At 26.9% G+C, this 22,867-nt stretch overlaps 5 protein-coding genes across 7 annotated transcripts; 3 read left to right on the forward strand and 2 right to left on the reverse strand.

Moving 5' to 3' along the window:
- Nucleotides 1-1,188: 1,188 nt before the first annotated feature.
- LOC725107 (mitochondrial genome maintenance exonuclease 1) lies at nucleotides 1,189-2,692 on the reverse strand. The gene is made up of 4 exons (XM_006560432.3): nucleotides 1,997-2,692; nucleotides 1,712-1,919; nucleotides 1,429-1,561; nucleotides 1,189-1,358 (listed from the first exon to the last, which is right to left on the reverse strand). The coding sequence occupies exons 1-4, from the start codon at nucleotides 2,535-2,537 to the stop codon at nucleotides 1,212-1,214; spliced, it is 1,029 nt and encodes a 342-aa protein (XP_006560495.3). The 5' UTR covers nucleotides 2,538-2,692; the 3' UTR covers nucleotides 1,189-1,211.
- A 2,587-nt stretch (nucleotides 2,693-5,279) lies between these two features.
- On the forward strand, nucleotides 5,280-6,314 carry LOC102653988 (cuticle protein 64-like). The gene is made up of 3 exons (XM_006560433.2): nucleotides 5,280-5,389; nucleotides 5,707-5,824; nucleotides 6,114-6,314. The coding sequence occupies exons 1-3, from the start codon at nucleotides 5,303-5,305 to the stop codon at nucleotides 6,239-6,241; spliced, it is 333 nt and encodes a 110-aa protein (XP_006560496.2). The 5' UTR covers nucleotides 5,280-5,302; the 3' UTR covers nucleotides 6,242-6,314.
- Nucleotides 6,315-6,772: 458 nt separating this feature from the next.
- LOC409723 (40S ribosomal protein S12, mitochondrial) lies at nucleotides 6,773-11,479 on the forward strand. Its single transcript, XM_006560434.3, has 5 exons — nucleotides 6,773-6,929; nucleotides 7,261-7,308; nucleotides 7,390-7,437; nucleotides 10,833-11,054; nucleotides 11,168-11,479. Exons 1-5 carry the CDS (start codon nucleotides 6,866-6,868, stop codon nucleotides 11,299-11,301), a joined length of 516 nt encoding a protein of 171 aa, XP_006560497.1. The 5' UTR covers nucleotides 6,773-6,865; the 3' UTR covers nucleotides 11,302-11,479.
- Nucleotides 11,480-17,036: 5,557 nt separating this feature from the next.
- On the forward strand, nucleotides 17,037-20,868 carry LOC725191 (protein giant). Of its 3 annotated transcripts, none has more exons than XM_006560436.3 (2): nucleotides 17,037-17,245; nucleotides 19,664-20,868. In XM_006560436.3, the coding sequence occupies exons 1-2, from the start codon at nucleotides 17,142-17,144 to the stop codon at nucleotides 20,613-20,615; spliced, it is 1,056 nt and encodes a 351-aa protein (XP_006560499.1). In that variant the 5' UTR covers nucleotides 17,037-17,141; the 3' UTR covers nucleotides 20,616-20,868. The 3 variants fall into 3 exon arrangements, with proteins under 3 accessions (XP_006560499.1, XP_003249690.1, XP_001121066.2); XM_003249642.4 differs by lacking the exon at nucleotides 17,037-17,245 and adding an exon at nucleotides 18,649-19,350 and having other exon boundaries at nucleotides 19,664-20,857; XM_001121066.5 differs by lacking the exon at nucleotides 17,037-17,245 and adding an exon at nucleotides 18,650-19,159 and having other exon boundaries at nucleotides 19,664-20,855.
- A 101-nt stretch (nucleotides 20,869-20,969) lies between these two features.
- On the reverse strand, nucleotides 20,970-22,523 carry LOC100576565 (zinc finger protein 511). Its single transcript, XM_006560435.3, has 3 exons — nucleotides 22,172-22,523; nucleotides 21,802-22,003; nucleotides 20,970-21,738 (listed from the first exon to the last, which is right to left on the reverse strand). The coding sequence occupies exons 1-3, from the start codon at nucleotides 22,309-22,311 to the stop codon at nucleotides 21,295-21,297; spliced, it is 786 nt and encodes a 261-aa protein (XP_006560498.1). The 5' UTR covers nucleotides 22,312-22,523; the 3' UTR covers nucleotides 20,970-21,294.
- Nucleotides 22,524-22,867: the final 344 nt, after the last annotated feature.

The raw sequence follows: 22,867 nt of genomic DNA on the forward strand, positions 1-22,867 counted from the left end.
ATAAAAACTTCTTTTGATTAATTTAAAAAGTTGTCCTCTTAAATTCAAAGAAAACAAACTTTTTATGTAATACCTTTTTAACATTAAATCAAACGAATGAATGGATTTATATTGTATAATAATACCTGTGCAATAAAAAATATTATATTACTTTGATAAAATCCTACGATAGTATCCATACAGATAAATAGATAGATTTTTTACATTATATTTTCATTCTATTTTCTAGTAAATTACATTTGTTAATATTCTTTATTCTCGAAATGAAATTTATTTCATGTTATATTTATTTCATTTAATTTTCGTTTTATAATAAATTATATTTATCAATATCTCAATATAATTAAAGAAATGCATCGAATTAGTTTCGATACAAATTTTCATTTTAAAACAAATTATATTTAATTAATATTGTTTACCTCAAAATAAAATTTGTTATGAAACGATACTAACAAATAAGTGTTAATTAAATTACAAATAACACGAAAGTATCAAGTTATGATCTTATTTGTAAGTAAGATTTTCATTGCTAACTTTCTCCATTCGCAATAATTTAGATGATCAAGACTTCATTCAAGAAATTCAAATACAAGGTGAAATACAAGGAAAGATACGTTTTCGCTACATAGCTTCACCATTAGTGTATAGTTCCCAAAGGGTTACGAAGGGTTGCGCATCGCACTTATAAGGGCTAACAGAGAATTGCACAATGTCGCGCTATGAAGAGTAGCTAGCTTCAAGTTATAATTGCTATATGTTAACCAACAGTAGGGAAGGTAGACTAGTAGGAAAGGTAGGTTGGTAGGGAAGGAAGGCTGGTAGGGAAGGTAAGTAGATAGGGAAACGTCCCTCCATATATACGTGATATATATACGTATTTCTTGATATTTTACTTATCACTGATAAGTTAAATTAAAATTATAAGTATGAAAATTAAAGAAAATTTGTAATTGAACAAAATATGTAACGTAATATACTTTTACAATATTTTTTTATTTTATTTTATAGAGTATTTTTGAACAACAAAATCTTTTTTTTTCCATCTCAAAAAATATTTTCTATTAAATTAAATTATATTTTTTATTATTTTTATGATTTTCAACTTTATATAAACATAATATATTATAATATATTATATAAAAATATATACATATATATTATATATATATATTTATATAAAAATAATATAAAATATTTCTTTATATAAAAAATTAATTACTTTTGTTCATGTTTATATAAAATTTTTCCAATCTTTCCAACCAATTTTCCCATGCTAATTGTAAAGTATCCTCTTTCAATTCATGAACACTTCCAGGTTCTCCATTTGTATAACCAACAATAACTAATCCTTTATGTATCTATCAATGCAATTGTGTGTAATTATATAATTTTATACATTATTTCTAGTAATAATTTCTAAATAATTACCTTAAATGAATACTTATTTGAAGCATTTACAGCTCCAATATAAGCAGCAACTTGTACAGGTGCGTCAAAAGTTGCAGCAAGTGATGCCTTTTTTTTATCTGATTTTTTCCAATCAATTAAATATATCTCATCCCTAAATAAAGGTTATTTTAAATAATAAAATTATACATATTCTAAATCTACACATTCAAGAATCAATGTAACATAATAGTAAGTATACTAGATTAAAATCCTGTAGCAAATTATATTTCTCTTATAATGGCAAAGCAAATTTTTATCGTACCTATAAGAAGCAATACAATCTACAATGCCCTTGTATCGTAACGTTGGATGCATTATATTTTTTTCAAGTGCATAAGTTATTTGTATATCATTTAATATTGATTCTACACTATAATATACTGATTTAATAGAAGGTGGAATTATAGTTTCTTCATATGACAATATACTTTTGATAACAGAATGAAATAATTTACCATTAGTCAATAAATCTATAAATATATAACAATTATTATGGTATCATTATATATATTATGTAAAGATCTTGATTATATGAAAAATATTACACCTTTACGATATGTATCAAAATATGTTTGTCCAAACTTATCAATTATATTTTTTTTCCACCTTTCTAACATAGCTTTGGCTTCCAAAGACATAGTTTCATTAAGAATATTCGTTACACTTGGAATTTTCAAGTTTATATTATTCTCAACACATTGTATACCACAATTTTTTATTGTTTCAGAACCAAAAATAGAAAATGATTTTAAATTTTCCATAATTTTAAACTTATTTATAGTTTTTACTTCATTTATTTTTGGTTCTTCTGATAATTCCAAATCTTCTTTTTCTTTTACTTGTACAATTTTCTTATCTTTTTTTTGTTTAAGCACTTTATGAACAATATTCTTTTTAAATATTTGATTTGACTGCGTTTTACATATAAAATTATTATCTAGCTTAGAAGCTTCTGTTGTTTCAACTATTTCATTTTGTTTCTTAATATTTAAATTATTCACATGTTTAGTTGAAAATCTTTCTTTCTTAATGTTAAATTTTAAAACTATTCTATATTTTGCACTTTGTTTAATTCTTAATCTAATCATACTTGAATATTAAATCTATAATACTGATATAATATTAAATCTATAATAAAAATATAACAAAAACACTTTTGTTACGATTATCACGTTTTCCTAATAATTAAACAATCATTTCCAAGAAAATAAAGATTTCAATATAGTTCAATTTCATTGACTTGTTATGCCATCTATTGACAATCCTGTTATCTATCTAACATTTTTTTCAGTCGATAATAAAATTTTATATTTAAAAATTGCCAATAAAAATTCATTTCCTACATGCCTAATAGAAGCTTTTTTTTATAGAATAAAAAATATTTATGTATTAAAAATAAAATTATATTTATTCTATTTTAATTAGTCTATGTATGTAAAACATAACTAGCTTAAAAAAAATATATAAATAAATATTATTTATTTTACATATGTAATTGTTATATAGGACACATCATTTATTCTATAAATTATTTTTTCTGCTTGAGTTAAATTTAAAAATATTTTTCAAAATTATATATATATTTATATTTATTTATTTCAATTGAAATACTATAATTTTAAATTTTTTGAATGAATAATATGCGTACTTTGGGAAGAAGAACCATCACAGAATCCCAATAACCACATATTACCGCCAATGAATGTAAAACGTGACCGTAATTTATCAGGTTTTACACGGTTCAGTTCGTTTTAACTCACGGTTGCAATTTCAGAGTTAACCACTTATCAAGTTACAAGACATCATTCTAATGATGTGAAGTATACTACCCTCTTCATTGATTTTGCACAATAACCTCGTTCACTATCTTTCACAATCGAACATTTAATAATATCAAAACTTTAAGAAACTTGTTCGCTTTTTTTGATTATATTCTATTTGCGCAATCAAAATGTTGTAATTATTATTTACGTAAAAAAAAAAAGTTGATAAAATCAACCATTTATATCTTTCACTTTTAAATTCTTAGGCATTAGGTAACATCAAGTCATTTATTAAAACTGAGCATAATTTGTAAAAAATAGCAATAAATTAAAAAAATATTGCATAATTGAAATGCATATATTGCATAAAAAGTTTTTTATGAAATTATATATATATTATCTTTCTACTAAATTTTAAAATATATGTATTATATCTAATCAAATATTTAAAAACCATATTTATTAAAATATTCTTTAATAAATGACTTCTGTGAGATAAATTTTGAAGACATTGAAGATATGGTAAATGATAGATTTAATAATTATCTTACAGCATTACAATGGAAAGTATTTATGATTGCAAATGGTGATATATTGAAAGTTTATTAAATCTATTCATCAATCTTATAAATGCTAGAATTGATCGTATTTAAAAATCTAATAATGCTTTCAGGTAATGACCTACATATTAGATTGTAGGATGTCTCTAAGAAGATAATATCTAGGATCAAATTTCAATTTAGAAAAGACGAGTACAAACAGTACAAACAAATAAATAGTTCTTACCACAAATAGTATGAACATATTTTATTTTCTCGATTTTACTGAACTATACTGAACTCGATATAACTTTTGTTTTTTAATCTACAGAGAATAATTTTATATCATCATTATTTAAGTCAATTTAATAATATGTATCACTTAATAATATATAAATTTATGTAAAAACCTAATCTAACCATGTACGATCGTTTATTTAAATATTTTTGATAAATAGCATGTTTATATAGATATATTTTTGTTATTTAGAATATAATTATGGGAGGAAATGCACAAAATATAATCTTATTTTTACGTAATAATGCAACTGAAAACTATCCCTATAATACGTTGTAACGGTGAAAGTTACACAGTGAAATTTGAGAAGTATGGAAAATACGATCTAACATCTCTTATTGATTGTCAGTTATCGTATCAATTTAATCAAGAGGAAAAAAATCACTATGATAACATGTGAAAGAAGCGCATCCGCTTTTGATACATCTATAAGCAATTAGCTGCAAATACCATGAAAAGCAATATTAGCGCAATATTTTATGAATTTAAATGTAAAAAATGTTACAAATTATAAAATAAAACTATAACCAAAAAAGTATATCTATAAAAATTATTAATTATTTATAATATATATAATAATATTAGACCTGAATAAATTAACCAACGATGTATCTTTTGCATTATGCAAATTCTGGCCCAATTTAATTGATACTACATCATATATGAAGAAGTTTTTATTAAGCAAATATAGATTGTTTAGATCGATCTCGAACAAATTGATTATTTTTAATTTTTCAAATCCTAAGACATTCAAAAGATCTAAAAGATTCTTATCTTCTTTTCTTTTTAAGAAGTTATATTTTCTCTGTATATAAATATAAAGTTAAAAGAAATATGTTACAACCTTACATCACATCTGTGTATATTGAGAAAGAAAAATAATTGTTGTAACAATCGCCCTACTTAAAAATTTGCCTGTAAAAAAATATTATTTCCATATTTGATGAAACGATTGCTTTGATTTCAATTGATAAAATCAGAAAGAACATATAAATTATTATTTCTTTTTTTCGTACAAGTAACATTTGATTTTATTATATCTATTATTAATCTTTACAATTCGTATATTTTTTCCAACTGAATTAACAGCAATATTAATATTACCATAACGATAAATTCGCGGTGAAAAATTTTATGACAAGGTAGTGACAGTAAACACGTTAGAAAGGCGCGTAGACACGCATACATGCACGTAATCTAACTTCACCGGGATGCGATACCGCAAGGAAAAGATTCCAGTGGTATAAAAGGGGATGTGTTCTGTGCAGACTGCATTAGTTTCAATTGCGAACAACCCATCGTTACGATACAGTAATATTACAACCAACATGAAATTCTTCGTAAGTAATTCATAATTATTCTATATTACGTGCTTCTATTATTTACTTCTAATTATATTATGTTTATTATGTTTTATTATGTTTATATTTTGAATGATAGATATAAAATGATATAATGTAATTAATTCAAAATTTATTTAATTTTTTTCCCCTATATTTTATTTTCAAATATTAATTGAAATATGTATCTTTAATTTGTTTCATTCTACATTTTCATTATTATTTAATATAATTCGATTATTTTATTTTTTATGGATAAACCGAATTTATAAGGAATTTTTATTTTATTATGACATATAGCTATAAATTGGTTGCAGATAATTCTTGCTATCATTGCCCTGGTTTCTCCCTTGTATGCCCAATCCGAAGAAAAAGTAATTGAGAAAAGAGGTATATATAGTGGCATTGGTTTGGGTTATGCAGGCCATGGAGGAGGTAATTAATTGAAAAACTTATATATCTATTTTTGCATATTTTAATTTTTATAATTCTAATTTTCATTTTTAAGATAGTAGAATTTATTTAATTATTGTAAAGTTATCAATTTTTACAATATGTAGATATATATTTGATTGAAATTTAAAATAAAACTAAAAATGCATAAGGAATCAAGAAATAGCTAATGTTTTATTTCAAAGTCTAAATATTAGAACGTAAAAATAATTAAAGCAAGAACATTGTGTCAACATGATTCATGTTAATTTTATTTTTTTGTTAATTATAGGTTTAGCGTATAGCGCACCAATAATTACCAAATCTATTCATATCCCTACTGTTCGACTTGGATATGGTGGATATGGTGGATATAGTGCATATGGTGGATATGGACACTCTGGAGGATATGGATGGTGAAAAATTTGAATTGTTTTAAATTTTGTTCTAAAATTTTCCATTGGTATTATATCTTTGTAATATATTATTATAATATTGCATTATTGTAATTGTAAAACTATTGTAATTATAAAATTATTATAATTGTAAAACTTTTGTAATATTGAAAAGAGTTTTTAATGATGTGCAAAATAAATTTACTTAAATAAAAATACTTTTTAATAAGTGTTACTATTGATTTCCTTTTCTACTTATATGAATATATACAATAATCTTAATTAATTAAGAAATTATACTTTTTAATAAGTATTACTATTGATTTCCTTTTCTACTTATATGAATATATGCAATAATCTTAATTAATTAAGAAATTTAAATATGTAAAATATTTTTTATTCTAATGAAACTAATTTAAAAGTCTCTGAAGTTCTAATGTACGTAAAAAATGGAATATTTTTATTAATTTTTTTAATAAATAATTGGTTTGTGTCTGATATAAAGATACTGCAGAAATGAACTTTATCCACTAACGTATTTACACATATGACTACCAAGTTCTACATTTCGTCGCTAGATAGAGTCGAAAAAATGTCTAGTTGCATTCAGTAAATTTATTTATTTATTAATAAAAAATTAAATCAAATTATGAATTTCTTGGCTAGAAGTGTAGCGAATGCAGCTAGATCTTGGCTTGCAAATTCAGTTGAAGGTAAAGTTAATTATTATGTTAATGAAATGAAATGAAATGAAATTATTGTTTGTATCCTATCGTACCTAACCTATAATTTAACCTCTACAAGTATAAAATATCGTCATTTTTTTTTATTTATAAACAATAATTTACATTTTTTGTAATTACAATCCTATACATATTTGATAAAAATTGATTTATAATAGATAATTTTTGTTGTCAGTGATAAATCATTAAATTATTGTGATATTATTTAGTAAAATAATTTCGATTCTTATTCACGATTTTAACAAATTTTTTTAATAAATAATTAATTATAACTAATAAAAGATACATATTTATTTTACAGCAAGCAAATCACAATTAACTAGATTATGTGCAAATCCTGGAATTCAAGGTATTTATTTTTCTTGATAACAAAATTTCAATTATTATTATTAAATTCACTTGAAAAATTACTATTTTCATATTTTTACAGGAACTGTACTCAACACTACTAATTCCTATATTAGAAATCTGATGCAAGGTAAGATATATATTTTAATATCAATATTATACTAATATATTTCTTTATAAATTAAAAACAAAATGGAACGTATCTATACCACATCGTACACAAAAGTAAGAAGTATAATTATAATTTAAATAAAATATTAGAAATATTAGAAAATATTCAATTGTAATATCATTATAAAAGATTTTTCCAAATATTAAAAAACAGTTACTAAATATAATTGAAAATAATCAATATATTCAGAACGTTTTCCAAAAGAAAAAAACTAGGACTGCCTTGACAAACAAGAACCATCAATGACCCATTTACGTGAAATCGCACGAACCTTGATGGTCATTGTTTGCGTTTCCCATAAGTGTAACAAGACCGGACAATTCCATAGGAATTCGAGTGACGTCTCGAGTTTCCGTAAGCCTTTTCCGACAGATCAGTATCTCTCGTTTCTCAACAGAGTAAAAAGGGGTGGTCGCCTTCTAAAAGAGGACCATGATTTTCTTCTGCATTATTCGTTCGCGAAAATGCACATGGCTTGCAAAAGCGCATGCAGCGCTTTACCTCTTTGATCCCCAAAAATAGAAAAAAAGAAAGAGAGAGACAGAGAGAATGGAGGAGATCTCAAAAATGCAAAAAAGGATCTTCGGCTACTTCGCAAGAAAGGACACGAATGGGGGAGAAAGCAGGCTTTTTCTCGAGCAACAGCGAAAATCGCTGGGAATCGAAGGGGTGACGTGTCCATTTGTGGTTGACCAGTTGTCAGAAGTGATTCAGAAGTGAAGGGTACAGTCTGCAGTAAGACTGTTATCCGAATTTTCTCAGTTTTCATTATGGTTACCAGTTACCATAATAGACCATTCGTAGGACCAGTTTCATTGTCGATCATCAATAATAATAATATCGTTGCATTTGTTTTGTTTTCTTTTTTTTTTTTTTTTCATTTAAATGAAGATCTATCTAAATTTGTTGAACTTATATTTCAAAGAGTAAATGTTTTTATTCACTTCATTATTATGTTATTGTGGAAACGATATATATTTAAAATTTCATGAATTATTTTAAAAAAAAAATTTCAAAATTCAGATATATTTGATATAATTGATGTAATAATTAAGAATAAATTTTTAATTTAAAAAGTTTCACAATAATATAATAAAAAATGTAAAAAATAAAATAAAAAGAAGACAAGCTTGGATTAGCTTTCTTTCTTTCTTTTCTTTTTTCTAATAGGAAAATTTTCTTTGTCTGTTTGTCCAACTATTCTGTGATATATATCACATTTTACGCAACCGAGTATAAATTTTATAAAATCCATTGTAAATCTGATAAGTTATCCATTCATAGTACTACCATTATCCATTCCAGATTACCAGCAATGTTTATTCTTCAAGCAAGACCTGCTAATCAGCTCCTAATTACGTCAAATTTTCGTTCTATTCATACAATACTTGCAACTTAAGATAAGCCGCAGATTTATCCTGAGCTAGTGTCATAGCTGCACGTCTACGCTGTAAAGGCGTAACCGGCACGTCGAAAATTTTCGCAATGTAATCTTGCGTATTGATCTTCGAGAAAAAGGGGTTGCCTTCCATGCATAATAGGTTCTGCTGGTCTCTGCCTTAGTTAAGTCCGAGTTAGGTAGGATTAACAACGACAGGCTTGGACATCTGTCGTATTGACGAGTAGTGGTCAGTTAGATCTCAAAATGAACAACAATGGCCAGAGTTTCGACTAACAAACCTAGACCTCCTATGACCCACCAAGGGAATATCACGAAATTGTCATGTCATCCTCGACATTTCACTTGAACTCGTCGAATACATCGGATTATGGATTCGCAATTCTCTTTCACACAATCGATTATTTCTATTTATGGTGATTTCAAAAGATTTAAAGCTTATTGTTTCTTCGATTGGAAAATTTTAATACAATTTTTAAAAGCTAATCTGAATATACTTTCAAGAAACCGATTATTTTTTTCCCCCATATTAACTAATTTTAATCTCAAAATAATTAAACAAATGCAATGAAAAGATGTTTGTTTATTATGTTTACTATGTTTTGCAAATTTCTGCAATTATATAAATTTCACTGTTCAAATTTCAAGTCACACGATCTCATGGATCGTGAAATCTTTTTGTGCAAAGATGGACCTTAGTTCGTAACAATGTTTCTAAATAAGCTTATACACGCTCGAGCGAAAAAGGACTAGACGAGCGGTTTGCAGATGTCAAGCGGCCATCATATTTGATATTCCAAAAACCCTCTTTTCCTTCAGTTCGTAAGATTATTTGCGAAAGAGTTTTCAGTTTCTTCGTACCGTTACCACGCAGTAGGTCTCCTATTTTTCTTGATCTCATTCATAATGGTTTTGACTAAAATACCATCATCCTTGGGGACTATTTTCTTATCGAACTTCTGTCATGTCTTGCAATCTTTTTTTCTCACGCTATTCACGCAATTGAAAAGAATTCTATCGAAATCTGTTTTCGAAGTATTCCTTCGAAAGAAGCAATGCAACAATTTTTGGGAAATTATTTCTGAAGAAATTTTATTTAAATTTTGAATGTATTATTCTTGAATTATTTTTCTAAATTTTATTTAGAATTATTTCCAATGAAATTATGTCAAAATTTTTAGAAATTTATTCTTTAAGAAACAACATCGAAAATTTATTCTTTGTTTTTTTGTTGATTGCATTTAATAGAATTGTAAATTTAATAGAATTGTTTCTCATTTTCATTTCATATATGCCATTTTAAATTACTCAATATCCCAGTAATTTATTGAAATCGAATTAGTTAAAGAATCATGTCTCAGGTATGAAAAGCAATTAGATCGGATCAACGTTAGGTAATCGAAGAATTTCCATTCACTAGATTATTATTTCTCTTTTATGAACATATACGACTCAAAAATGAAAGTATCGTGATTTTAATTCCATTAAAATGTTTCTCTTATGTTTCTCTTATTTTGTTTCTTCTTATTCTCTCTAAACTTCTCTCTTCTTGAGAATCAAATGTTTCTTCCTGTATATCATTTAAGATGATAATGATTCTCCTTTATTTGGTAACTTTTGGTAGACGTTCTTGCCTTTAGTAGTTGACAAGGAAATGTAAAAAAAATGTTTAAAAAAAAAAGTAAAGTTATTTGAAGAAGAGGAGAAAAAAATGTATTTGAGATAAATAAATTAGGTAAAAAGATTTTTGAAAAATTATTCCAGAAGAAATCAAAATTTTTAGGAAATTATATCGAAACAAAAAGAAAGAAAAATTCATTTCTTCTCTATAAAAATTTTTCCTAGAGAAATTTTTTAAATTATTTTCGTGAATAATAATATAATTAAGTTATTATTCTTTTTATTATTCTTTTTATTACTTTATTATTTTATCATATATATTTATTTAAATCAGGTTTTATGCAAATAAGATTAGCAATAACGTTGAAGAGATTGCATGAGAAAGGATCATACAAGAAGCAAAAGAAGAAGAAAAATCCCTTAAGTGGGAAACCATTCGCAAAAGGCGTGGTGATGAAAACATTAATCAGAAAACCGAAGAAACCGAATTCTGCGAATAGAAAATGCGTCCTCGTTCGCCTATCAACCGGCAGAGAAATAATTGCTTTTGTCCCAGGTGAGTATAATTAATAATGAATGTTTTAATGAAAACAAGATGCACAAAGAGAAAGAAAAAAAGAAAAATACTTAACGTATCATAGTACAATAAAATTATTGATCATATTCTAGGGGAAGGTCACAATCTTCAAGAGCATAATGTTGTGCTATGCCAACCGGGAAGAGTGAAAGATACTCCTGGTGTTAAAATCAGATGTGTTCGTGGGAAATATGACCTACCTCACGTAATCAAGAAAATTACTTAATTATAGAATTTATATCGAATCTTTTAAAGTTGATATAATTAAATATTATTATATAAAGTTCCTCTTTTTAAATATTATTATATTGTAATCTCTGAAGTGATCTAAAGAGGATATTATTAAAAGAATTAACTCAATTTATAATTTTAATATTAATAAATATTCTAAGTGAGATACGTAACCAAAACCATTTTGTATAAAATAATAATTTTAGCAAAAATTGATTCAAATGATATTATTCTACAATATCACGTTAATTTTATTCTTTTTATTACGATAAATTTTATATTCTTACTTCATTTATAAAAAATTAAAGATGACGCTTCAATTCACACGAATACCGAAATACAACCGAATCAATATCGAATCAATTTTCATTAAAATTATTACTCAGAATCAAATACCTTATTTTAATCCGAGATATTTAAGAAATCTTTCAGGATACCGTCATGAATTCGATCAACGACCAATGCAAGGGGTTCCTCCTCGAGGTCACGCTTTTCGGATTTAGCGGCCCACAAATTGCGGCCTTTTGACACACATTTTCGAAACGCTATTTCCCCCACCGTGCGTTTACCGTTAGCTAGGCCATGCGTCCTCCTCCGAGACGAGCAAACGTGGACACAATGTGTATTCTACTATATCGAGATGTCACAATGCAGAAAGGGTCGTGCAGCCCCCTCTTTCGACGTTATTACGGAAGGGTTGGCCTGCTCCTGCTCCTGCATCTGCAACCCTGCATCCACCCACACGGCCACTGGCTATTGGCCATATGACATGCTGACCAACATCCCGATGTTTTCAAAAGACCGGCTCTCAACCTTACCTCGCCTGGACCAATCTTCAAAAAAATGTATTCTTCTCTTCACCTTGTCGATGCATCCAAGTGGTGGGCGTTGCACGCCTATGAATGCAAGTATTCGACAATGCTATTCGATATAAATTTGAGTTATTTTTTGGGAAATAGAATTGTACTGAGGAAAAAATATGAAGAGAATAGAAGGATGAATGAAATGAGAACCTGAAACAACAGTCAGCTCTTGCGGGGGATGACGCGGAATGTTATCAGACTTGCGCAGAATCTATGGGATCTAGATTCATTAAGTTCCCATATTCGTAGGATCCGTGATGAAAGTGTAATCACACGAAAATTTTGGAAATAGATTATTGTATTCTTTAATATCATTTTTAGAATTTTTGTCAAAATAAACAAAAGAAGAAACAAATCTATTAGACGAGATTTATAAAACAATCATGCCAAATTGAGCATTATAAATTTGAAAAATTATTATTTTCAATTTGGTAGCATTATGATTTATTATATGATAAAAATAAATCAAAAATACAGTAATCGGTACAAATATCCTATTTGAAGAAATTTTCGAAGTCATCAAAATTAACAGAGAAAATTTGGAAGCTGTCGTAAAAAGAAGAAAAAAATCAACAAGCCAAAAAAAAAAAGGCGGATGGGAATTACTTCAATTTGTATGCCAAGAGAGATTGAGGATAAGCAAGAAATTTTTTTGCAACTATAATTTCCAAAGTCAGACGAAGTTAATCCGTTGCGCCATAATGGAGTTTACCGGTAAATCTTCCCTATTCTCTCTCTTACCTCGCCCAGTATAAAGCATCCTTGACAAAACGCACGTAATAAAACCAAGTGACAGTATTTTTATTAGTTATGAAAAGTACACAGAAAATTCAACTATTTAGCATTTATTGCATTATGTGTATGTACCTGGTATAAGTAAGGGAAAAATAAGAGAAAGAACCATTATGTTTATGACCATTATATTTATGACCGTCTTTGCCCTTTCTTTAATACCGTCGTATCTGCAACCGAAATAAAAAGTACCGCTTTATTACGGTCTTCCGCAATAATCATGTCTTCTTTCTTTCGATCGCATTGCATCCTGATAAATTTCATTCATCATTCGCAACTTTTTTCTCAGAGAAATTACGATCTTATTTGCGGGAATTAATTTTTGTATATTTAATCGATCAAGCATAGGAATGATAGCGTAAAAAAATTGCAAAAGTACAAAAAAAAAAAAAAAGATTAAGAAAAGGAACTGACCTTAGTGTAGGTATGAAAATGTTTTTTTGTTTCTGAAATGGGGGAGAAAAAAAAATAAAAAAAAATAATCGAAAGTGAGATATGGAGAGAAAAGAAAGTAGTTGAAGGTCGTCGACAAAATAAAAATGAACAAAATAGAAAAATCTCTTTGCATTTCAAAAAAAATTTTTCAAAAAATTTGTAAATGCTTTTTGGTGTTCACTTTCTTTGAGAAAGAAATTTTCAACTCTTTACCGTAGGGCTTAGTAATCGGACACCGAACGATCTGTTCTCAAAAGTTTTTGTCCTTTTGTCATCATAGTTCGTTTATTTTCAATTTTCACATGCTTCCAGTTCTTTGGAAAAATCTTACGATCGATGAATATTTAAATTTTTATATATATATTCTAATAATAATGTATAATTCTTCTTAAGTTAGACTTTTCCAATTCTTATTTCATTATTTTATATATATATTTTTTTTTATTTTAAAATTCTATGAAAAAATTATTAAAATCAAAAATAGAAGAAATTGAAAGAATTTATAAATTTTTTATTTTAAAATTTACTTTCGAAAAGCAAAATTGATATAAAATTTGGAAGGAATTAGAAAAGAGAGATTAGAAATTTAATAAAATTTTAGCTTTAGATATTTATTAGTTTTCGAAATGTAAATTAAAATTTTCGGTAAATGAATATTGCCCATACCATTATATCATCAAGTAGAATATGGTAATTAATAATAGAATACCAGTTTATGTCTTAAAACCAGTTACAGTTTTAAATCCGTTGTTATAACTATTAGCCCGAAGAATGTTTTATTGAAAATCAATTCGGTATAAGAATTTCTAGTAATACATACTTACATACACTTTCTATAAATAACATATTTATTATAGTACATAAAAGTAATAAAAGTAACTAACTTATTATTTTCAAGTTAAGATATTTCTTTATTATGCAGCAGGTATTTAAGACTGTAACTGTATTATTGAATAAAGATAGAAAAATCTGGTAATTGATAGTTTAGGTTATATATTTTTCTTACCACAAACAAGCGACCAGTTAGAGCAATATTATATGGTCAGTATCTTATGTGAAACATGCTTATTAATGGTAGGGTTAAAACCTCATCAGCTATTTGACACTCAAAGATCGATTATTGATACAAAGGCAATTATGTTTTTATAGAATTTCAATGTATTATATTAAATTATTTATTAATTAAAATCTCGAAAACTGAGATGAAGAATGAAATTGAAAAATTGTCAATCGGAAGCGTATGCTTTTCGAAAAAATTTATTATTTTTTCATATTTATTTCTCTTTATTTTTTTTTAATTTTTATTCTTTAATTTTATAATAATAAAATTTTTTACTTTATCAGTTTATTATTTATATTAAATAAAAAATTCTTATATTAAATAAAAAAAAATAGCAATTGGATAACATTTCAAAGATCCATTTTAACTCAAATTAGAAATAATATTTTCTTTATTATATTACTCTTAATATCTTTTATTACCTAAACCTTTTATTACCCACGACAAAAGTTTTCCTTCATTAACAAGTTATTTTTTCAGAAATTTCCTCAAATCTCAGCAATTGCAAATAAGATCGTATCGGTAAGATGTTTATACCATAAGGTATTCCCTTAAAATTATCCCAGAAAAAAAAAATTATTGGAGGAATAAAATTCTTTTTAAAAAATCTGTCCAAGACGTGTCATCGCGATATAACGAATGAAATAAGAAAGTTTCCGTGGAAAGAAAAGGGTTTTTCCTGCGGGAAAGTAAGGCATGCGTGAGGACCGGAAATAAGCAAATCTCGAATGTCTGTTGGCAAAACTTGGCCGGTGGTCTAGCCGTAAGATAAATTGAAAAATAATTACGTCTAAATGCTTCTCTAGCTATTATATTCTATCTTTTTTTTTTTTTGAAAAAGCCTTGGTATTGAATTCTAATAAAAGAGCTAATACCTGTTCGAAAATGAAATCATACTCTGAGATCTCCTACTGAGGGAATAGTAAATTTCTTTCTTTTCAAAATTGTTCGTAACTTAAAATTTATTCTCTGTATGAAAATTGGAAAAATGAGGAAAGAAATTGTTTTATAAAAATATAGGGGATCATATAAAATTTTACAAATTGTTTTCTAAAATTGTTGCAAATATTGCCTTATACTTTTTTTAAATTAAATAAATTAACTTGCAACAATTGGAAATTTATCGTTTTGAATAATTATAAAGATAATATATTGGATAATGATCTATATAGGCAATTTGCAACAATAATAAAGTTCATTACTATTTTTATTTTTATAGAGTAGAATTATTAATTTTTTTATTAATTACTTAATGATTAATAAATTTAATTTTCTATCAATTTACGAGAGAACTTAATTAAACTAATGTAAATGAATTTGCCGTAATGAATGTGCCTTTGTATAATATTGCACTGGGACCTGGAGGATTAAAGTAAATTTAACGATCGGTATATCCGAAATATGAAATGATTATACAAGATTTTACTGTAGATTATCAAGCAGTTACACCTTTTACCTGCTTAATTTTATGTTTGTAAATATTCCTGCATAATACAATACCATTCTATGTTTTCAACACCGCACAATACATTGGTATGTTATGACTATACCTATTTCAAAATATTGAAACTTTACCGTAAGGTTTAAATAAAAATAAATTATTTTTACGTGTATTAAAAATTTTATTGTATGAATATGAAATGGCTTTTATTATAATTAAATTTTGCTCTTGTTTGCATAAATAAAAATATTTTTTATTTTTTCTATTTAAGTTAAAGAATGTTATGGAAAAAAACAATTGAAAAACTTAACTTATTTAAATTACAAGCAATTTAAGCTTGCTTTAGATGAAGATAGAAATAAAGGAAGACAACAGAGATCGCTATTAATATTCGAAAGTTTCAAGATCATTCAATATCTGAATTAATCCCTAATAACAGAAGATAGTTGGAAACATTGCGTCAAGTCAATTCCACGAAATATATCGTTACAAAATATTATGGTTTTTGAATACATATTCAGAAGATCTAAAAAAAGTCACGACCATATGTTTGTAAATTATATCCTTTCGAATGTCTTCTACATATTAGTCATAGCCGTTTAACAATCATGAATTTATTCGATTTAAAATTAACAGTATCTACAAATCTCAGAGATCTAATATATCGCTATAATTATATTTATATAAAATAAAAATTACTAAATTTTTAAAAAATTTGTAACTCTTTGAATGTTGCTATGATATTTATAACTAGCTTATTTATAGAAAGTTTACATTAGACAGACACGTAATACCAAAATAGACAAATTAATGATAAATTAATGATTTCTTACGAAAACAATACATGAATTTAAACGATGTATTAAAAAACTAACTGATAAGACTAAAACAAGATTTGAGAAATTAAATATTTCGAAGATGAAGAAAACTTTTTGAAATAACAGACAACCAACTAAAAAGTGCAATTTAATAAATATCGTAAAGTGAAGAATCTACACAACTTAATGAACGATCCAACACAAAAATTTGTATCCCATTTCACACTTCGTTCGATTCTCTTTATACGAAAACTGATTACTCACAGCGGAGCAATTTAAAAAATGTCAACGATATCGATGAATTGAGACATTTTCCACGTCGAATCGTCGCGAAGATTCGCATGGACGTACCGTTATATCGTTTATATATGTTTCGATGTGGTAGGAGCAGATGCAAATACGTGCATCTATTCATCTGTCGTCAGAATGACGACCACGGGAAAAATCGCAAATAACGGGTTGGCCCTGCACCATAGAAATGTGGGTTATGTGGCCAAAGGAGCAAAAATTTGTATACCAGAAAGAAGGCGGTGCGGTTGAATTGAGCGCCGGGATACTTTTCTATGGATGACACGGCATTTTAACGGGGCATCGAAAAGGACTAAATTTGGCGTGATCTTGGGACGAAGACATAATGAGTACGCTATATCGAGCATAACTGGACTCCATCGTCGTCCGTCATTTTTTCCCTATTTTTCTCACACTCGAGCTTCCGAGAGAATTCTCGAGAGAATTTTTCAGGATCAAAAGGACTGATTGAATCAAATGGAATCAGTATTGCAAGTAGTAAAAGTTTGAAATAAACTTTTGAACAAAATTTGTACAATTAAAGGATTTGTACAAAAAGGATAAGAAAAGTACGGAAATTACTGTGAAGATAAAGAAACCTTTTGACTACCGTGAAATAAAGGAGCGTCATGCCGTCTGGGACAAAACTAGCTGGACCAATGATTAACTATTGAATTTAGCCACTCCTTGAAAATGAATCATTAGTCATTGAGTAGAAGAAAACAGCGGGTGTATCTTCCGGTGCCGAGCAATGAAAACTGCCATATGCTGTCCTAACGAGCGCAAACGCAAAAAAGGGATTCATCATATATCAAATGGTCAAAGTTCAAAAGTTATAAATAACTTTCTCTTTGCCCTAAAAATCTTGCAAATTTCTCTTGGCCGCAACGCTTTCGCCGGTTAATTTATGAGCAAAATCTCGCGATTTTCTTTTTGACATCGTAAATCATTGCGACACAGAACCCTTTAACTTCGTGAAACACTATTTTGTGAAAATAAGGGTTGTACGAAAAGGTTATGCAGAGTAATTTTATGCACTATGTCTATATTGTTAGTATTACACCTCGGTAGGGGGTAAAACGTACAATCGTTTGACAGGGCAATTGCCACTGGCTTTAGATAGGGTTTCCTAAGAAAAAGGATTTTATGCCAACCGGTAACTGGATTTTTCGACAATACTGAAACAAATAATAACTACGATTGCAAGGATTAATTTAGCGGGATTCGATTGTTATACGAGATCAAGAAAATGCTGCAATTTGTTTCGCCTCAGGATGCCACGACAGGTAGTTCAGTGGCAAGATCATCATTGGCTACAATATATCGTAATATTTTTGTCTTTTGAATCCCGTGCCGGTTGGCATAAAATCAAAATGATAAATAAAATGTTTTAATAAATGTTTCTAATCAAAGAAAGATATACCGAAGGAAAATTTTTACCGAAGAATTGAAAGAATTTTGAAAGAATTGAATTTTAAAATTTTAAAATTCAATCCTTTTATTGTTTTCTTTATTGTTTATTAATGAATAGAATATCAGTTTTTTTTTTATAGATATATGTATTTTAAACGAGTGAAATATAAATTTCAACAATTAATCAAAGTTATTAAATTTAATATCTATTTTAAAATTACATAAATATGTATATACATGTATTACATAAATATGTATATTAAATTCTACTACCTTTATCAAACAACCTTCACAGATACTGACGAAATTGTTATTCCAATTGCGCGATCACAAATATTACTAATTTTCCCGTGTTCATGATTGCGTCTGTGTATAATCACGTGAGCGTGTGCCCTATAAACATTTTGGGAATAGGAAGTGGTAAACGCGTGCCAGTTCGACCCCCACAGTCATCAGGATCGGCCTCTCCCCACCATTTTCTAAGGAAGTCTCCTCCCTTTGAACCTTACAAGGGTTGTCCACTACTATATAAGCGAAACTACACCCTCATTCGTTCTAAACGATTTTAACGACTCATACTACAAAGACGTTTTCGAAAAACCGATTGTGTGTGTTCGTTAAAAACCGATTTTCTTTCAAACAGTTATCTTTCGAAAATCTTCCTAAAAACACGTACGTTTCCAAACTAGAGACAGTGTGTTGTGATATCAGTGACCAGTGTATAACCTTGGATTAATCATTAGGTAAGAGACATTAGTCGTTTACCACGATAGTTGCTCGATAAACATAAAAGAATTTCAAACTTGCGTAATTAATGCGGACGCTAATGTCTATTCGATTACCTGCAGTAAAACGGTTTCTGTGTAATTTTCATTGAATGATACGACATCAAACAACACGGTAGAACTCAGTGTTATTTGTTTAATAACTAATTGTAAGTTGTTTTAATTAATGTAATAAGTTTTTTTCAAGAATATGTAAATTTATTTATTGTTGGTTACGTTAACAATTTTAATTGTTATTATGTATACGCGTGAATACGTTTTATTTATTTGCTAATTTATCACGATTGATATGAATAATATGTATATATAATTATAATATATAATTGTATACATATATATTATTAATATCTCGATCGAGATATTCTTCATTAAATGAATTTAAAAATATTTGTATCATTTTATTTTGAAAATGATTTGATAATTAAAATAATATTTTAATTTATTCATATTTCTCTGTTTTAGATATTGGAAAATGGAATCTTTCTCCATGCCGTCAATAAACAACGTAAAAATGGAATTTAATACTCAAGAATTGAATACTGAAACATTTTTTGCCGATGCAATTCTGGATCTTTCTTTCAAGAAACGAAGAACTTCGACTTCGAGCCAACCAAATTCATTGGATTCGTATTTAAATTCGCCCGCGAGTAGTACGAAACAAGATCAAACTAATCATGTTTCGGAATCCGAAACCGAAAGGAATAGTCCTTTTGAAGTTCGTACGTTCATGGTGACACCACCTTCAGAATCTAATTCTCCGACAAAAATCAAGTATGAACCAATTTACGATCATACGGACACGTCGGAGAATAATATCAAAAATCGACACAGTGATTTGTCCAATTTACCAATGAATATTCCAATTCCAACTATGTTATCGACATTTCTTAATCAAAACAGTGGCACAGTTAAATCGACGGACATAATTAATAGTTCCCCTTCATCGTTAACTTGTTCCAATGAATTTGCATTATCCAATACGTCTACGGATAAAGAAAGCAAAAAAGCAGCAAGACCATTTAAGGCTTATCCAAAAGACCCGTTGTCGCTCACTGTAGGAGCAGTCGAAATGATATATGATCAAAATTCTAATGAGGCTTATTCCGAATTTCGAAAACGAATGTTAGAATCGGTTAAAAAATCAAACGAAGGGACTAATGTGAAAATGAGAAGAGTTACAAAGAGTCCTGGATTACCAACGAGTACGGTTGATGAAAAAGATGCAGCTTACTGGGAAAGAAGAAGAAGAAATAACGAGGCAGCGAAACGCTCTAGGGACGCTCGAAGAGCAAAAGAAGATGAAATTGCTATCAGAGCAGCTTTCTTAGAGCAAGAAAATATTAAACTTAAATATGAACTTGTTGCTCTTAGAAACGAAACAGCTAAACTTAGATGTATGGTTTATTCAACGTAAGTTTAGATATACTTTATACAAATTTATAGTTAATATTTTATTAGTATTTAAGACTTAAGTTCTTAAAATACTAATATTGAAAATTGACTTTTTTTTAAAAGTACAAAATATTTGTATCATATAATATGTTATATTTTTTGTAATTTTTTAGTTTTTCAAAATGTCAATACCAAATGTATATTATATATATACATATATATACGTATGTATATATATTATGTAAAAAAATATTTTCCTAATATACTATTAAGATTTAAAAGCCTTCAATTTTTGTGTCATTCAATATACGATATTATTATTAATTAAATTCATTAGTAAGTTTATAAAGTAACAAACATTATTGTATTTGACTTATTTTTTTATTGAAAATTAATAATTAGTAATACTTAAAATTAAACAATTTTAAATAAATTTTATACGTACTCTATAAATATGTTCAATATATTAGAAACAACTCAGGACTAAACTAAACTTAAAGTTTAGTGTACATAATTCTATTGTAATATAGCAAATCATAAATATGTAAATAAATGATAAAATTAGATATAAAATAGACATTATTTGTAAGTTTGATTGTATATACAAAGATTATTGTGATATTTAAAATATACTTATAATAAAAAAATATTAATTATTATAAAATATTTATGTATATATATATATATATACACTAATATACTCATGAAGCTGGTAATGAATCAACCAAATCCAACATGCTAGCTGTTTCTAATACATTTTTCTCATTAGTTTGATTTTTAGTAAGTGCTTTCGTATATGATTTTTGAACTTGTCTAGGAATAAAATGTAATGAGTTCGCTTTTGTAATAATACTTGAAGAATTTAATGAACTAATACTAGAATTTGTTGGTGGTATATTCTTTGCTGCAGCTGCAAACATTTTAGTCTTTTGATTTTTATTTAATTGTATTTTTTTGGATTTTCGTTCTTTCTTTTCATATTCGAGTTCATCAATATCCATTTTATCTTTTGATTTATCTTTTATACAATGTGAAATATTATCAAATCTGAAATTCTTTGGAAATTTATGTACATTGATACAATGATCCTTTCTTTCAAGTGAATTATTAAATTTCAAATCACATTCCGAAACATAACATTGATACTGAAAAAATGCAAATATTTTTAAATATTTTAATAAAAATAATGTATAATAATTTATAATTACCATTGGTTTCTTCATGGATAAAACTTGAAAGAAACTATCATGTGTTTCTTGAATATGAATATCTAATAATCTAGGATTTGGCAAAGATTTTTTACATTCTATACAGACATATCGATGATTGCTATTATAATGCATTTCAAAATCAATCAATGTATGAAATATAGCTTTACAACCAGTAACGTAACAGGGGAATTCTCTTATTCTGAAATTAATAAAGCATTTTATTAAACTTAATTATTTTTTCATTCTTCAATTTTTCTTTTTAATTCTTACATTCTACAATTCTACCTATATATTTATAAGGTTAGTTTTATACATATTCTAGGTTAGAAAGAACAATAAATAATATATTTAATAAATTTTTAATTACACTTCATGACACAATTCCTCATCATCTTCAACAGTAACACCTTTTCGTTGAAATATTTTACAAGCATTATACGAATCCTCAAAAAATGAATCGTTAATAGGTCTTAACCCTACACCTATGTTTCGTAAAAATTCTTCCATTTTTATAACATTATAATTATTGAATTTTATAAAAAATATAATGTTATTTCACATTAATGTAATGTTATTTCACATTATACATTTCATAAATTATTTTTTATAAATGTAAACACATCTCTAATAACACTAACATCGTGATATATCTGCACTCTAGTGGTGAAATATCTAATTACTTTGACAATAGTCAATATTCGAATCATGATTGTGCAATTACACTTATTCTTGAAACATTTTTTCAAAGATATTAATAAAAAAAAATAAGTGTTCAATTTTTAAATACAATAAAATAATATTTCAAAATATTGCAAAATGAACATTAAAATATTACTTATTTATTTGCCACACACATATATATAATTTTAACTTATTTATATATATTGTATGTAAATAAATAAATAATTTCACAGAGGATGATATGGGATGACAAAGAAACACAAATTCAGAAAAAAAGGAATTGGCAAGTAAGATATATATCTTTGAATTTTACATCTTATACAGCAATCCATTCTTTTATTAATAATTTAAGATAAAATATCTGCATAATATCCATTAAATA

This window comes from Apis mellifera, linkage group LG10 (genome assembly GCF_003254395.2).
Source record: "Apis mellifera strain DH4 linkage group LG10, Amel_HAv3.1, whole genome shotgun sequence".
Lineage (NCBI taxonomy): Eukaryota > Metazoa > Arthropoda > Insecta > Hymenoptera > Apidae > Apis > Apis mellifera.